The sequence below is a fragment of the Triticum urartu genome, chromosome 6A (assembly GCF_056163025.1).
Source record: "Triticum urartu cultivar PI428250 chromosome 6A, HENAU_Tu73, whole genome shotgun sequence".
NCBI classification, from domain to species: Eukaryota; Viridiplantae; Streptophyta; class Magnoliopsida; order Poales; family Poaceae; genus Triticum; species Triticum urartu.
Window position 1 is genome coordinate 551,914,205 of NC_141878.1, and position 16,608 is coordinate 551,930,812.

The window sequence follows — 16,608 nt, forward strand, 5'->3', positions numbered from 1 at the left end:
GTGTGCCATGAAGCAGTAGGTAGGAGCAGAGTAGTCCTTGTCATTTGCATCGATGTCAGTGGTGAAGTCATTATCTTCAGTGTTGAAGATGGACTTGGCAACATATGCTGTAGCCAGACTTGCAACGCTAGAATCAGACTCCTCCTCAGACTCCACCTCTGCCTCCTCAGAAGCGGACTCCTCCTCTGAATCCATTTCCTTGCCAACAAACGCACGTGCCTTGACAGATGAGCTCTTCTTGTGTGATGAAGACTTTGAGGAAGACTTGGAAGAAGACTTTGAGTATTTCCTCTTCTTCTTGTCGTCAGAGTCATATTCCTTGCTCTTCTTCTTCTTCTTTCTGTTCTCATTGTCCCACTGCGGACACTCAGAGATGAAGTGGCCAGTTTTCTTGCACTTGTGGCATGTTTTCTTCTTGTAGTCATGAGCAGAAGCTTCATCATTCCTTGAGCTTGATCGTGAAGACTTTCTGAAGCCTTTATTCTTGGTGAATTTTTGGAACTTCTTCACAAGCATAGCAAGTTCCTTTCCAATGTCTTCAGGATCATCAGAACTGCTGTTAGATTCTTCTTCAGATGAGGAGACAGCTTTTGCCTTCAAGGCACGAGTTCGCCCATAGTTTGGACCGTAGATATCTCTTTTCTCAGAAAGCTGAAACTCATGTGTGTTGAGCCTCTCAAGTATGTCGGACGGATCGAGTGTCTTGAAATCAGGTCGTTCTTGAATCATCAGGGCTAGGGTGTCAAACGAACTGTCAAGTGATCTCAGTAGTGTCTTGACGACTTACATGCTTGGTGATCTCAGTAGCGCCGAGGACTTGAAGCTCATTTGTGATGTCAGTGAGTCGATCAAACGTGAGCTGGACATTCTCATTGTCATTTCGCTTGAAGCGGTTGAAGAGGTTGCGAAGGACACTGATTCTCTGATCTCTCTGGGTTGAGACGCCTTCGTTGACCTTGGAGAGCCAGTCCCAGACCAGCTTAGATGTTTCCAAAGCACTCACACGGCCATACTGTCCTTTGGACAGATGACCACAGATGATGTTCTTGGCAGTAGAGTCCAGTTGAACGAACTTCTTGACATCAGCAGCAGTGACACCTTCTCCAGCCTTGGGAACGCCGTTCTTGACGACATACCATAGGTCGACGTCAATGGCTTCAAGATGCATGCGCATCTTATTCTTCCTGTAGGGATATTCAGTTCCATCGAAGACGGGGCACGCAACGGAGACTTTAATTATCCCTGTAGTCGACATAGCTAAAACTCCAGGTGGTTAAACCGAATCACACAGAACAAGGGAGCACCTTGCTCTGATACCAATTGAAAGTGCGTTATATAGACTAGAGGGGGGGTGAATAGGCGATTTTTATGAAAGTCTTCAAAACATGGAAGTTATGAAGACAAACAGTAGAAATAAACCTACTACCCTGCAGCGGAAGGTAGACTACACTAGGCAAGCCATAGTCAAGTATTAAATAGAGTGAAATCACAATGACAAATAGCTGCAATGTAGTAAGGATCAGGTAGGAAGATATTATGAAGCCAAACAGAACAAGCAGTCACTTAGTGAAGATAAAAGATAGTGCAATCATACAATGACTTCACAAGGAGTAACAGTACGTAAAGAGAAGGGAAGGATGAAACCAGTGACTCGTTGAAGACAATGATGTGTTGGACCAGTTCCATTTGCTGTGACAACTGTATGTCTGGTTAGGGAGGCTAGGTATTTAAACCTGAGGACACACAGTCCCGGACACCCAGTCCTGAACACGCAGCTCAGGACACCCAGTCCTCACCGTATTCCCCTTGAGCTAAGGTCACACAGACCTCGCCCAATCACTCTGGTAAGTCTTCAAGGTAGACTCCCAAACCTTCATAGACTTCGTTCACCGGTGATCCACAATTTCTCTTGGATGCTCAGAACGCGACGCCTAACCGGCTGGAGGATGCACAGTCCTCAAGTGTAATAAGTCTTCAGATCACACAGACAAGAAGACCTAAGTGATGCCTAATTCTCTTTGGCTCTGGGTGGTTAGGGCTTTATCCTCGCAAGGAATTCTCTCTCAAAGGCTTCGAGGTGGGTTGCTCTCAAACGACAAAAGCCGTACTCTGAATCTGAGCAGCCAACCGTTTATGGTTGTAGGGGGTGGGCTATTTATAGCCACTAGGCAACCCGACCTGATTTGTCCGAAATGACCCTGGGTCACTAAGGAACTGACACGTGTTCCAACGGTCAGATTTCAAACTCACACGGCAACTTTACTTGGGCTACAAGCAAAGCTGACTTGTCCAACTCTGGACAAGATTCGCTCTCATAGTCTTCATTCGAAGACATAGGTTATGTTTAAGCATCACTTCAGTCATTCTAACTGGTTCTCTTGGACCCCACTTAACAGTACGGTGGTTCCTATGACTCAACACAGAAGAAAAAGAACTACGAAAGATCTAAGTCTTCGAGCTCCATAGGCTTCATGCGGTGTCTTCTCTTGTCATAGTCTTCAATGTGAATATCTTCATATACCACCTTTGACATCAATGTCTTCATACATTTTTAGGGGTCATCTCTGGTAGGAAAACCGAATCAATGAGGGACTTCTACCTGTGTTATCCTGCAATTCTCACAAACACATTAGTCCCTCAACTAGGTTTGTCGTCAATACTCCAAAACCAACTAGGGGCGGCACTAGATGCACTTACACAATGGTCCTCGCTCCTGGCCCACATCCATTGGTCCCGGTTCATGGCTGGAACCGGGACCAAAGGGTGGCCTTTAGTCCCAGTTCCAGCCACGAACCGGGACCAATGAGGTGGCTATATATACCCCTCGCCCATGAGCAGAGCAATCCACTGCTCTATTTTTCTGGCCGGCGAGGGGAGAACTTTGTGGTGCTCTAGCTCACCTCCTATGCACATGAGGTGTTCGATGAAATGCCCGAGCCACACTAGTTAAGCTTTCTCCGCTCGAAGCTCGACCTCCAAGCTCCATCTTCCTCGAGATTTGTCTAGGTTTAGCGGTCCATCAAGTATCGTCCCTGTCTTCATCGCCGTCGATTGCCCGCGCCGATCTCGTCGCCGGCACCACCATGGTGAGCCTCTTGTTCTTATCTTCTTTCTAAAAGAAAAAAATATTCTTACTTGTATGATTAGATAGATACTTGTCTAATTTTCTTACTTTTATTCTCGCTTGTTATTATATAGTGCGATGGTTTTGGTATCCGCCCCCATCGGCCCTCGTCCTGTCTATAATTCGGATGTGGTATATATTATCTTTTATAACTATTTGGTTCATTTATTGTTTATGACAATTATGCCGACCAACGTGACATAGATTTTATTTATCTAGGAGGTATGTGAACTGGAAATTCCAACCGACCCTATTGTTGAGAGGTTAAATTTAGTTGAAGAAGAAACCAATTAATTGAAGTAAAAAATAAAAAAAATTAAGGAGGAGAAGATGATATTGGAGCTGCATGCTGCGGATGTCATCGATGATCACAAGATCGATATGGATGCAATGCGTTTGAAGATTAGAAAGATTCGAAATTATGCCATTCATACCGAGGCTTGGTGATAGATGATGTCCTCATCACTTGGTATCATTATGCTGTTGGATCAATTGTTACCTTGGTTGCGATTATGATCGCATTTGTTGTTGCATTGAAATGTTTTACATAATTTCAATGTATGGTTTAATTAGATGCCCTGGAGAGCTATATGTTGTTCAGTGAGAACTGTGTGTGTACTTTGGTTTTAATGTGATGATGAACTTCTATTAATTGGTCACTTATCTATTCATGATGTTCTGGAATGGTTTTTGACACACTTAATTATATATAATGCACGCAGATGAACTAACAATGGATGCACGGTGACAGACACACCTCCGAGTACGTTAAGGGTGTGCAAAATTTTCTCGAAGTGGCTGAGGCAAACAAGCAGAATGGTTTTATGTGATGTCCATGCCCTATATGTGGGAATACGAAGTCTTACTCTGACCGAAAAATCCTTCACACCCACCTGCTTTATAAGGGTTTCATGCCACACTATAATGTCTGGACAAAGCACGGAGAAATAGGGGTTATGATGGAAGACAACAAAGAAGAAGAGGACGATGACAACTATGTGCCCCCTGAATACGGTGGTGCTGCAACGGGGAAAGCTGAAGATCAAGAGAAACCAGACGATGTGCCCGATGATGATCTCCGCCGGGTCATTGTTGATGCAAGGAGACAGTGCGAAAGTCAAAATGAGAAGCTGAAGTTCGATCGCATGTTAGAGGATCACAAAAAAGGGTTGTACCCCAATTGCGAAGATTTCAACACAAAGCTCGGTACCGTACTAGAATTGCTGCAGTGGAAGGCAGAGAATGTTGTGCCTGACAAAGGGTTTGAGAAACTACTAAAAATATTGAAGAAGAAGCTTCCAAAGGATAACAAATTGCGCAACAATACGTACGAAGCAAAGAAGGTTATATGCCCTCTAGGATTGGAGGTGTAGAAGATACATGCATGCCCTAATGACTGCATCCTCTACCGCGGTGCATACGAGGATTTGAATGCATGCTCGGTATGCGGTGCATTGCGGTATAAGATCAGACGAGATGACCCTGATGATGTTGATGGTGAGCCCCCCAGGAAGAGGGTTCCTGCGAAGGTGATGTGATATGCTCCTATAATACCATGGTTGAAACGTCTATTCATAAACAAAGAGCATGCCAAGTGGATGCGATGGCACAGATAGGACCGTAAGAAAGACGGAAGTTGAGAGCACCCGCTGACGGGTCGCAGTGGAGAAAAATCGAGAGAAAGTACTGGGCTGAGTTTGCAGGTGACCCAAGGAACGTATGGTTTGGTTTAAGCGTGGATGGCATTAATCCTTTTGGGGAGCAAAGCAGCAATCACAACACCTGGCCCGTGACTCTATGTATGTATAACCTTCCTCCTTGGATGTGGATGAAGCGGAAGTTCATTATGATGCCAGTTCTCATCCAAGGCCCTAAGCAACCCGACAACGACATTGATGTGTACTTAAGGCCATTAGTTGAAGAACTTTTACAACTGTGCAATGGAAACGGTGTACGTGTGTGGGATGAGCACAAACAGGAGGAATTTAACCTGCATGCGTTGCTGTTTGTAACCATCAATGATTGGCCTGCTCTCAATAAACTTCCAGGACAGAGAAACAAGGGATACCACGCATGCACGCATTGTTTAGCTGACATCGAAAGTATATACCTGGACAAATGCAGGAAGAATGTGTACCTGGGGCATCATCGATTTCTTCCAACCAACCATCAATGTCGAAAGAAAGGCAAGCATTTCAAAGGCGAGGCAGATCACCGAAAGAAACCCGCCATGCATACCGGTGATCACGTACTTGCTATGGTCAATGATTTACATGTAATCTTTGGAAAGGGTCCCGGCGGACTATCTGTTCCGCTGAGGGACGCGCACCCATGTGGAAGAAGAAATCTATATTTTGGGACCTACCCTACTGGAAATACCTAGAGGTCCGCTCTTCAATCGACGTGATGCACATGACGAAGAACTTTTGCGTGAGCCTGCTAGGCTTCTTGGGTGTGTATGGGAAGACAAAATATACACCGGAGGCACGGGAGGACCTGCAACGTTTGCACAAAAAAGACAGCATGCCTCCAAAGCATTATGAAGGTCCTACCAGCTATGCTCTTACCAAAGAAGAGAAGGAAATCTTCTTTGAATGCCTGCTCAGTATGAAGGTCCCCGTCCGACTTCTCGTCAAATATAAAGGGAATAATAAATATGGCCGAGAAAAAGTTTCTTAACCTAAAGTCTCATGACTGCCACGTGATTATGATGCATCTGCTTCCGGTTGCATTGAGGGGGCTTCTACTGGAAAATTTCGATTAGCCATTGTGAAGCTATGTGCATTCCTCAATGCAATCTCTCAGAAGGTGATCGATCCAGAAATCCTACCAAGGCTAAGGTGTGATGTGGCGCAATGTCTTGTCAGTTTCTAGCTGGTGTTCCCACCATCATTCTTCAATATCATGACACGCGTCCTAGTTCATCTAGTCGACGAGATTGTCATTCTTGGCCTCGTATTTCTACACAATATGTTCCCCTTTGAGAGGTTCATGGGAGTCCTAAAGAAATATGTTCGTAACCGCGCTAGGCTAGAAGGAAGCATCTCCATGGGCCATCAAACAGAGGATGTCATTGGGTCAATATTTAGAAGCAAGGCTAGAAATAAACGGAGGGTCAAGCCTAGCAAAACATTACAAAGCCCTGATAACCGAGCTAGTGCAGCTAAATTAGTGCACTATGTTAATTCATGTACGAGCGAGCTGGAGCATGCAGTTAGGAAAACGACTACACAGTGCGTTGATGTCTCTTGCGCTCATGACACAATCTGCAGGGAGGTCCTTCAGGTTTTCCAGTATGTTCATCACCATTGTAAAGCTATAGGCAGAACATTTGTACAATTCTTCAAATAACAGAGGTTCTTCTGACCGTTTCTTCAGACAACTACAATTCTTCAAATAACAACAGTGGCAGAACATTTGTACTGTACAATTCTTCAGATAGCACAGGGGCGGCCCCCGTCCCCCGTATTGCCGCGTGAGGCCGACCCATCCGGATGCCACTATGCGGCGACCGTGCAAGTCACACCCAGCGTCAACACGGTGCAATAGCCCGGAGGCACCGTTAGTATCGCGCCGCTCTACTTCACCCCGCTGGCTGGTGCGGCCGGCTTGCGCGTCACCTACGCACGTCCACTCCTCCGCTGGGACATCCTCGTCTTCCCTGGGCGGCGTCCTTGCCTCTGCTCCTCTGTAGTGTGAACACCGCGGACATCCTCGTCTTCCCCGGATGGCGTCTCCGTGTCTACACCTCGGGAGCCCTACCCGCCAATGAGAGCTACAGAGTGAGCGCCCGCATCTTTGCCGGTTGTGGCCGCCTCGCCTCGGGCCTCGCTGCTGCAGGAAATCTCAGAGGCGCCATGGCATTCCCGTGGCAGCAACCCATGTGACGGGGAGACTTAGGTCGGAGTTAGAAAATTCCGAGATGATTTTGGCTAATCACCGAGTGAATAGGGAGTTATCTGCTAATTGCACTTAAGTGGAGGGTTAAAGATCCCACCTTTAATCAATGGTGTTCATTATAGATCTGAGGGACCACGCATGAATTTTTAGATTTTCACTGAATACCTATTTTCATCGGATACTTCGCCCTTTTTGAATAATTAATAATATGACTACATGCATCGTCTAGATGCAGAGGCCGGGGTACATCCTCCTTTTCCAATAAATAAATAAAAATATACTGAACTATTCGTTCTGTTGTTCATTGCAGGATTTGACATCGCATGCTAAAAGTTTGAAGAGAAGAATAAGCAGTCGGATGGTGACAAATGCATCATTTTTGACCTGTCGGTGAACATCTTCGGTCAGTGGTTATGTTTGCGGGAACAAAAAAGCCTATTGTGATCAGTGGTCATCGCTTGTCAAATTGAATCATTATCGTGAAGCGGATGTTTTGCTTGGTGTTATCATCCTTGCCACATTGATGCTTTGTGATTTGAGCTTCTTTGTAGAAGCATCTGGTTTCTCTTGTTCTTAACATTGGGCTCGTTGCAGATTTATGTTGCTAGATGGATTACTTGTAGTGTTTTTAGAGCAAATCAGTTGTTCTGGGCATGGTCAATCCGCTATTGCTTGAGCCAGTTCTGGGATGGTGACGCCTTGAAGAGTGCGGTCAAAGCGATCCAGGACATCACCATCGTGGATACGCAATCACCACCCCACGCCCATCATTTGATCATCAATAGAACACTGTAGCATCAATATTACTTTTAACTATCTTGGCACTGACGATGATGCCTCATACCTAGAGATAGACACTTGGAAATAAGACCATTGTTGGATCATATCAATATGTGCCTCCTTCAACCTTCCTGATCTTATGCACAATCCTTCACACTACAGGACTGCCTTTGCTGTCTGAGGCTTGTTGCGTGCGTGCGTCCCATGGAAACCGACACCTCATAGCAATAGCAGTTGTTTTCACAGTAACTTGGATTATGACCTATGATGCAACATGTTATAATCCAACTTGGTTTTTAAGTTAAGTTATTTGTGTGACATACTGACATCAAGCCTTAGCAGCACATCTCTACTGCTGTTTTGGCCTAAATCATCAATTCTTTTGTACGTACTTGCAGTATTTGTGTGGGATTATAATATCTGAAGCTCTGGACATTTTAGGACAGTAAAACTGCACCAAATCCCTGCCCTCTCACGCCACCAATCGTCTCAGCCGTTCGATTTCGCTTCTGGGTGATCTATGGCCGTCAGATCTCGGGCTGTCCTAAGTGGACGCTACTCAAGTGGAAAAAAACCAGAGCAATATGGTTGATTGGGCCTATCAGCCCGAAGGCCAGCTCATCAAGAAACAATACGCGACTCCGCAGTCCGCATCGAAACTCTGGGTGAAGAGTTGGCCATTCATGTGATTAGATCTATGCCGTTTGAGTAGTCTCGTATTGCAATTATATGATATATTTTGGCATATACAACTTTCAGGACTTTGGATGTAGAATTCTAGATAATTGTTTAGCTTAAGTAGAAAATGGGACTGTGGGTACCTTGAGTAGGCATCCGCATGTGATTCGCGGGTGTGGGGCAACCGCTTAGGCAGCAACACCGCTTTTGGCCCATCACTAGTAGATAACAGGGCTTTGGTTTAGGCCTGGCTAGCCCATTAGTCCCAGTTCAGTCATGAACCGGGACCAATGGGGGCATATGTCCCGGTTCGTGAGCCTAGGGGCCCGGCCGGGCCTGGTGGGGCATTGGTCCCGGTTCGTCTGGACCCTTTTGTCCCCGTTCCAGGCATGAACCGGGACCAATGGTCCTCGCTCCTGGCCCACATCCATTGGTCCTGGTTCATGGCTGGAACCGGGACCAAAGGGTGGCCTTTCGTCCCGGTTCCAGCCACGAACCGAGACCAATGAGGTGGCTATATATACCCCTCGCTCGTGAGCAGAGCAATCCACTGCTCCATTTTTCTGGCCAGCGAGGGGAGAACTTTGTGGTGCTCTAGATCACCTCCTATGCACATGAGGTGTTCGATGAAATGCCCGAGCCACACTAGTTAAGCTTTCTCTGCTCGAAGCTCAAACTCCAATCTCCATTTTCCTCGAGATTTGTCTAGTGTTAGTGGTCCATCAAGTCCCGTCCCTGTCTTCAGCGTCGTCGATCGCCCGCGCCGATCTCGTTGCCGGCACCACCGTGGTGAGCCTCTTGTTCTTATCTTCTTTCTAAAAGAAAAAAAAAATTCTTACTTGTATGATTAGATAGATACTTGTCTAATTTTCTTACTTTTATTCTTGCTTGTTATTATATAGTGCGATGGTTTTGGTATCCGCCCCCATCGGCCCTCGTCCTGTCTATAATTCGAATGTGGTATATATTATCGTTTATAACTATTTGGTTCATTTATTGTTTATGACAATTATGCCGACCAATGTGACATAGATTTTATTTATCTAAGAGGTATGTGAACCGGAAATTCCAACCGACCCTATTGTTGAGAGGTTAAATTTAGTTGAAGAAGAAAACAATTAATTGAAGTAAAAAATAAAAAAAATTGAGGAGGAGAAGATGATATTGGAGTTGCATGTTGCGGATGTCGTCGATGATCAAAAGATCAATATGGATGCAATGCGTTTGAAGATTAGAAAGATTCGAAATTATGCCATTCATACCGAGGCTTGGTATCATTATGCCGTTGGATCAATTGTTACCTTGGTTGCGATTATGATCGCATTTGTTGTTGCATTGAAATGTTTTACATAATTTCAATGTATGGTTTAATTAGATGCTCTGGAGAGCTATATGTTGTTCAGTGAGAACTATGTGTGTACTTTGGTTTTAATGTGATGATGAACTTCTATTAATTGGTCACTTATCTATTCATGATGTTCTGTAATGGTTTTTGACACACTTAATTATATATAATGCACGCAGATGAACTAATAATGGATGCACGGTGACACCTCCGAGTACATTAAGGGTGTGCATAATTTTCTCGAAGTGGCTGAGGCAAACAAGCAGAATGGTTTTATGTGATGTCCATGCCCTATATGTGGGAATACGAAGTCTTACTCTGACCGAAAAATCCTTCACACCCACCTGCTTTATAAGGGTTTCATGCCACACTATAATGTCTGGACAAAGCACGGAGAAATAGGGGTTATGATGGAAGACAGCGAAGAAGAAGAGGACGATGACAACTATGTGCCCCCTGAATACGGTGGTGCTGCAACGGGGGAAGCTGAAGATCAAGAGAAACCAGATGATGTGCCCAATGATGATCTCCGCCGGGTCATTGTTGATGCAAGGAGACAGTGCGAAAGTCAAAATGAGAAGCTGAAGTTCGATCGCATGTTAGAGGATCACAAAAAAGGGTTGTACCCCAATTGAGAAGATTTCAACATAAAGCTCGCTACCGTACTAGAATTGCTGCAGTGGAAGGCAGAGAATGTTGTGCCTGACAAAGGGTTTGAGAAGCTACTGAAAATATTGAAGAAGAAGCTTCCAACGGATAACAAATTGCCCGACAATACATACGAAGCAAAGAAGGTTATATGCCCTCTAGGATTGGAGGTGCAGAAGATACATGCATGCCCTAATGACTGCATCCTCTACCGCAGTGCATATGAGGATTTGAACGCATGCTCGGTATGTGGTGCATTGCGATATAAGATCAGACGAGATAACCCTGATGATGTTGATGGTGAGCCCCCCAGGAAGAGGGTTCCTGCGAAGGTGATGTGGTATGCTCCTATAATACCATGGTTGAAACGTCTATTCATAAACAAAGAGCATGCCAAGTGGATGTGATGGCACAGATAGGACCGTCAGAAAGACGGAAGTTGAGAGCACCCGTTGACGGGTCGCAGTGGAGAAAAATCGAGAGAAAGTACCGGGCTGAGTTTGCAGGTGACCCAAGGAATGTATGGTTTGGTTTAAACGTGAATGGCATTAATCCTTTTGGGGAGCAGAGCAGCAATCACAACACCTGGCCCTGACTCTATGTATGTATAACCTTCCTCCTTGGATGTGCATGAAGCGGAAGTTCATTATGATGCCAGTTCTCATCCAAGGCCCTAAGCAACCCGACAACGACATTGATGTGTACCTAAGGCCATTAGTTGAAGAACTTTTACATCTATGGAATGGAAACGGTGTACGTGTGTGGGATGAGCACAAACAGGAGGAATTTAACCTGCATGCGTTGCTGTTTGTAACCATCAATGATTGGCCTGCTCTCAATAACCTTCCAGGACAGAGAAACAAGGGATACCATGCATGCACGCATTGTTTAGCTGACATCGAAAGTATATACCTAGAAAAATGCAGGAAGAATGTGTACCTGGGGCATCATCGATTTCTTCCGACCAACCTTCAATGTCGAAAGAAAGGCAAGCATTTCAAAGGCGAGGCAGATCACCGGAAGAAGCCCGCCATGCGTACCGGTGATCACGTACTTGCTATGGTCAATGATTTACACGTAATCTTTGGAAAGGGTCCCGGCGGACTATCTGTTCCGCTGAGGGACGCGCACCCATGTGGAAGAAGAAATCTATATTTTGGGACCTACCCTACTGGAAATACCTAGAGGTCCGCTCTTCAATCGTCGTGATGCACGTGATGAAGAACCTTTGCGTGAGCCTGCTAGGCTTCTTGGGCGTGTATGGGAAGACAAAAGATACACCGGAGGCACGGGAGGACCTACAACAATTGCACAAAAAAGACCGCATGCCTCCAAAGCATTATGAAGGTCCTACCAGCTACGCTCTTACCAAAGAAGAGAAGGAAATCTTCTTTGAATGCCTGCTCAGTATGAAGGTCCCGTCTGACTTCTCGTCGAATATAAAGGGAATAATAAATATGGCCAAGAAAAAGTTTCTTAACCTAAAGTCTCATGACTGCGACGTGATTATGACGCAACTGCTTCCGGTTGCATTGAGGGGGCTTCTACTGGAAAATTTCGATTAGCCATTGTGAAGCTATGTGCATTCCTCAATGCAATCTCTCAGAAGGTGATCGATTCAGAAATCCTACCAAGGCTAAGGTGTGATGTGGCGCAATGTCTTGTCAGTTTCTAGCTGGTGTTCCCACCATCCTTCTTCAATATCATGACACACGTCCTAGTTCATCTAGTCGACGAGATTGTCATTCTGGGCCCCGTATTTCTACACAATATGTTCCCCTTTGAGAGGTTCATGGGAGTCCTAAAGAAATATGTTCGTAACGACGCTAGGCCAAAAGGAAGCATCTCCATGGGCCATCAAACAGAGGATGTCATTGGGTTTTGTGTTGACTTCATTCCTGGCCTTAAGAAGATTGGTCTCCCTCAGTCGCGGTATGAGGGGAGGCTGACTGGAAAGGAACGCTTGGAGGGGACTCAATAATATGTAGGGACGGGAATTCTTGGTCTCAAGCACACTACACTGTTCTACATAACTCTACCTTGGTGACCCCGTATGTCGATGAACACAAGAACAGTCTGCACTCCAAACACCCAGAGCAGTGTGACGACTGGATTACATGTGAACACATCCGGACTTTCGGCAGTTGGTTGGAAACACGTCTCAGAGGTGACAACACTGTTTCTGATGAGTTGTACTTGTTGTCCAGGGGACCATCTTCGACTGCATTAACTTACAAAGGATACGAGATAAATGAGAATACATTTTACACGATCGCCCAAGATCAAAAGAGCACCAACCAAAACAGCGGTGTCCGCTTTGATGCAACAACCAATAGGGGAAAGGACACACATTATGGTTACATAGTGGACATACGGGAACTTTACTACGTACATGATTTTAAGGTCCCTTTGTTTAAGTGCAAATGGGTCAATCTGTTAGGAGGCGGGGTACAGGTAGACCCACAGTACGGAATGACAACAGTGGATCTGAACAATCTTGGGTACACAGACGAACCGTTCGTCCTAGCCGATGATGTGGCGCAGGTTTTCTATGTGAAGGACATGTCTACCAAACCGAGAAAAAGAAAAGACAAGGAACACTACAAGAAATATGCTATCTTGTGACCTCCACTATTGGTCACTGAAAGGTCATAGTTTTTAATTTGTGACCTTTTTGTGACAAAAACAGAAGGTCAAAAGCTGGCGGTCGTAAACTGAAACTAACGACCTTCTCTGTGAGCAGGTCGTAGACGTTTTTGACCAAAATATGCCTATTGTTTTGTTTTGGTCACTAGCCTCCCCAGGCCACGTAGGCATCCGACGTGGCAATCTGATGTGGCACAAGAATCAGCCCGGTCCAATTCGATTTTCTACATGGGCCTAGCCCAACAATTCATCCTATTTGTGTTTTTTTCTGTCTGTCAATTTTTGGTTGGGTTCATGGGCCAAGCCCAATATTGCAGCCTTTTTATTGTTGGGTTGTGGCCTTTTTGTCTAAACGAATTTAGTTTTTCTTTTTTTCCCAAAAGAAGGGTCCACTAGTCAGATGGGTCCCAGTTGTCACGTTCTAGTAACATCATCAGTTGGCTGTAGCCTTTTCAGGCAGAGTACACAAGAATACAATTTTGCCCATATATATTGTTGAGAAATTTTCATAATTTTGCTGTCAAAGCAGCATGTACACAGGAATACAATTTTGCTATCAAAGCAACATTTCAAACGTACATCTTCATGACATCGTACATAAAAACTAGCAATAAAAAGATTACAATATGCCATTTGGCTCAGATCTTGCCTGCGCAGCATCTCACATTCATGTACAGGAGAGGAGGAGGGGCTTGAGTTGTCCTGAAGGATACGCATTCCTGAAGGACACAACAAGTAGAGGTATTATTTTGGACAATAAACTCCAGGACAACATTGTAGGCTATTAACGTAAAATAAGTTATTATCAGGTTAAGCCTCCTTAGTTTAGTGATCATTTTCTCATACAATTTTATTTCAACTTAATAGTATCCAGAATCAAGCAAGGAACTAAACATCAGCAGCAAAAAGGTGAGAAACTGCATCAATCAACAAGATAATGGTTGTATGATTTGTTCTTCAGGAACTTGTACAACCAATCGACCAAAAAAGTTCATGGAGCTCCACAATAAAATGCCCTTGACAGTTAGTTACTATTTGTTTCAATATAAATGAATGCCATAAACATTGTACTGACATCCTTTGCTAACACTGCTAGGCTGCTAGCTGTGTGTGTTCATCCATGTATCCATGGACCTAACTAATGTTATTTGTATCTCTAGACTAGAATCAAATGATCATTAGTGTTATTATTAACTTGATGGTGGCATCTTCTAGTAGGGTACAGATTTCACACAAGACATGAAAAATAGATGAGGCAAGCAGCATCAAACAACACAGTCACAATCGAATTATGCATAAAAACTGAACCAATACAATTCTGCTATGTTGTGGCCATAACAATTGCAACTAATGCCCACTTCATATCAGATCTACAAGGGGTAGAAGGAGGGGTGGAGCTCACCATGTCAGGGGGTGGAGGAGAGGAGGAGGGCGTCCTGTAGCGGCAACTTTTCCTCATGAGAGCAACCTGCACAAAACAGAACCTTCAACATGTTTAGATCGGGAAGAGAAAAAAGACAGAACAAAAACAGAACCTATTCCCTCATTCTTCCCCTATTCTTCCTATTTCTATTTCTCTCCTCGATGTCATTGAACCAACCAACCTAGCATAACCTTAGATGATCTGCTAGCTAGACTGGGGTGGATAATCAAGCTTGAACAATGCATGGCATGCTTGTTGGTATTGTCAGATATCTATGCTTGTCTACCAAAGAAATTGCAGTCAAAGCCCGCAATACAGGCAGGCCTTTTTTAACTGATACAACCCCCACGGCAGAGGGGCGCTGCACTATGTGCCATAGAGAACAGACTTGTGCTCAACGCACAGCCAGCTGAGTTCAGACTTGGCAACACACAGTCATCATCATATAACTAACACAGACACAAAAAGGAAATTTACAACAGAGCAGTCATCTCCACGTCACGCCGAAGTGGGACACGAAGAACCGGAAGTCCGGGTGGTCTACCTGTACGCAGCGGAGCCAGTTGTCCGCCTCCTGCATCAGCGACGTGACACTCTCCTGCTCCGGGGCACCGTTGGACGCCCACAGGGAGCCGCGGAGCTTGTAGGATGCCAACCCAAAGGCGGGCGGGGAAAGCCTGCTCGTTGCGGTGGTGAAGTGGCCGATTCCCTCGAAGCCGGGGCATGCTGGTGTGGTGGGATGGCTATCTGCAAGTTGAAACAAGAGGGTTTAGTTAGCGTCATATGAAGCAATGGAGGAGGATTGGAATGTACAGGTCACGTCTATAATAATGGTGTTGTGTAAGCAGAAGGCAAAATAATAAATTCCCCATTTCGTATGGCGCTAGAAACAGGGTACGGGTGCTGGTGTTTTTACCCTTGGAAGGTGTTGCCAAGCAATGGAATGTCAAGAAGCACATGTCCAGGTCCTTCAGCGTCGGTCCTGTTGGGATTCTATTGCAACCCAGCTCCGCCTTCTCCTGCTCCCGCGCTGTCAGCCTGTCGCCGACCAGCCACACCTGCAACCCATTTCACATCTGACTCGCTGCGTCCACGTTCAAAAATAGGAGTAATTTTACTTCTGTTTAGTTCATGTACCTTGCTGCTGTAGCTGCAGGATAGGGCAAGGCGGCCCCGGAGCTCCGGGATGATCTGCCGTCCAAGCACCTCATGCAGATCTCCGTCCACCACCCGAACCTCAACAAAACACATATAATTTGGAGTCATTGCCTGAACAGCCCCAGTGACTCATCCTCAAGAAAACAATTATAAAAGACTAATCTTAACCCACTGGTAGCAGTCGAACACTAGCAACTAGTGAGCACTGAAGAAACAGCACAATGAAATACTGGGGAGGAGCCTGAAGCCGTACCATTGGAAAACGGAGGCAAGATCATGGAAGACACGCTGAAAGATGCAGATCGGTGAGTAACACTAGCCCTGAACCTGCCCTGCCTGGAGGTACAGGGGACGGACTAGCCGGTGAACACGACGGCCTGCAGCGAGCTGAGCTCCTCGTTGGCCCCGTCGGCGAACAGGAACGCGAACGCTCTGTTCCTGCATGTACAGTTTCAGAACAATCCGTCAGTTCACCTGAAAACTGTTTGGGGTCAGCAAAGGGCGTCAGACAGGAGGTCACCTAAAGTCAGGATTCTTGGAAGCAAAGATGGAGAGGAACTGGTTGACGGAGATGCCGAGCTGCAGATCCCACCAGGGGACGAAGAACTCGAGCTTGTTGTGCTTCTTCCTGGACGCCTGCAGCTGCATGATCCACAGGTTGCTCGGGACCGTCCTCCCTCCCCCTGCAGATCGACGAAAACCCAGCATCCATCCACCATTCGTCAGAGTTCAAAACCATGTGGTGGATTCATGAAACAGCAAGGAACATGTAGTAAAATCCTTCTTACTGGCGCAGGGGAACCAGTGGTGGATGTCCCAGGCGAGGGGCGAGGCGGTGTCGGTGTGGAGGTAGAGCACGTTCTCGTAGGCGTCGACACGGAAGAAGGTGCCCCGATGCAGAAGCGG

At 45.7% G+C, this 16,608-nt stretch overlaps 1 protein-coding gene across 1 annotated transcript; it reads right to left on the reverse strand.

Annotated features, from left to right (window-relative positions):
• Positions 1 to 13,609: 13,609 nt before the first annotated feature.
• On the reverse strand, positions 13,610 to 16,385 carry LOC125512688 (uncharacterized). Its single transcript, XM_087527164.1, has 6 exons — positions 16,223 to 16,385; positions 15,682 to 16,140; positions 15,461 to 15,602; positions 15,089 to 15,291; positions 14,524 to 14,589; positions 13,610 to 13,840 (listed from the first exon to the last, which is right to left on the reverse strand). The coding sequence occupies exons 2-6, from the start codon at positions 15,808 to 15,810 to the stop codon at positions 13,760 to 13,762; spliced, it is 621 nt and encodes a 206-aa protein (XP_087383290.1). The 5' UTR covers positions 15,811 to 16,140; positions 16,223 to 16,385; the 3' UTR covers positions 13,610 to 13,759.
• Between the last annotated feature and the right edge of the window lie 223 nt (positions 16,386 to 16,608).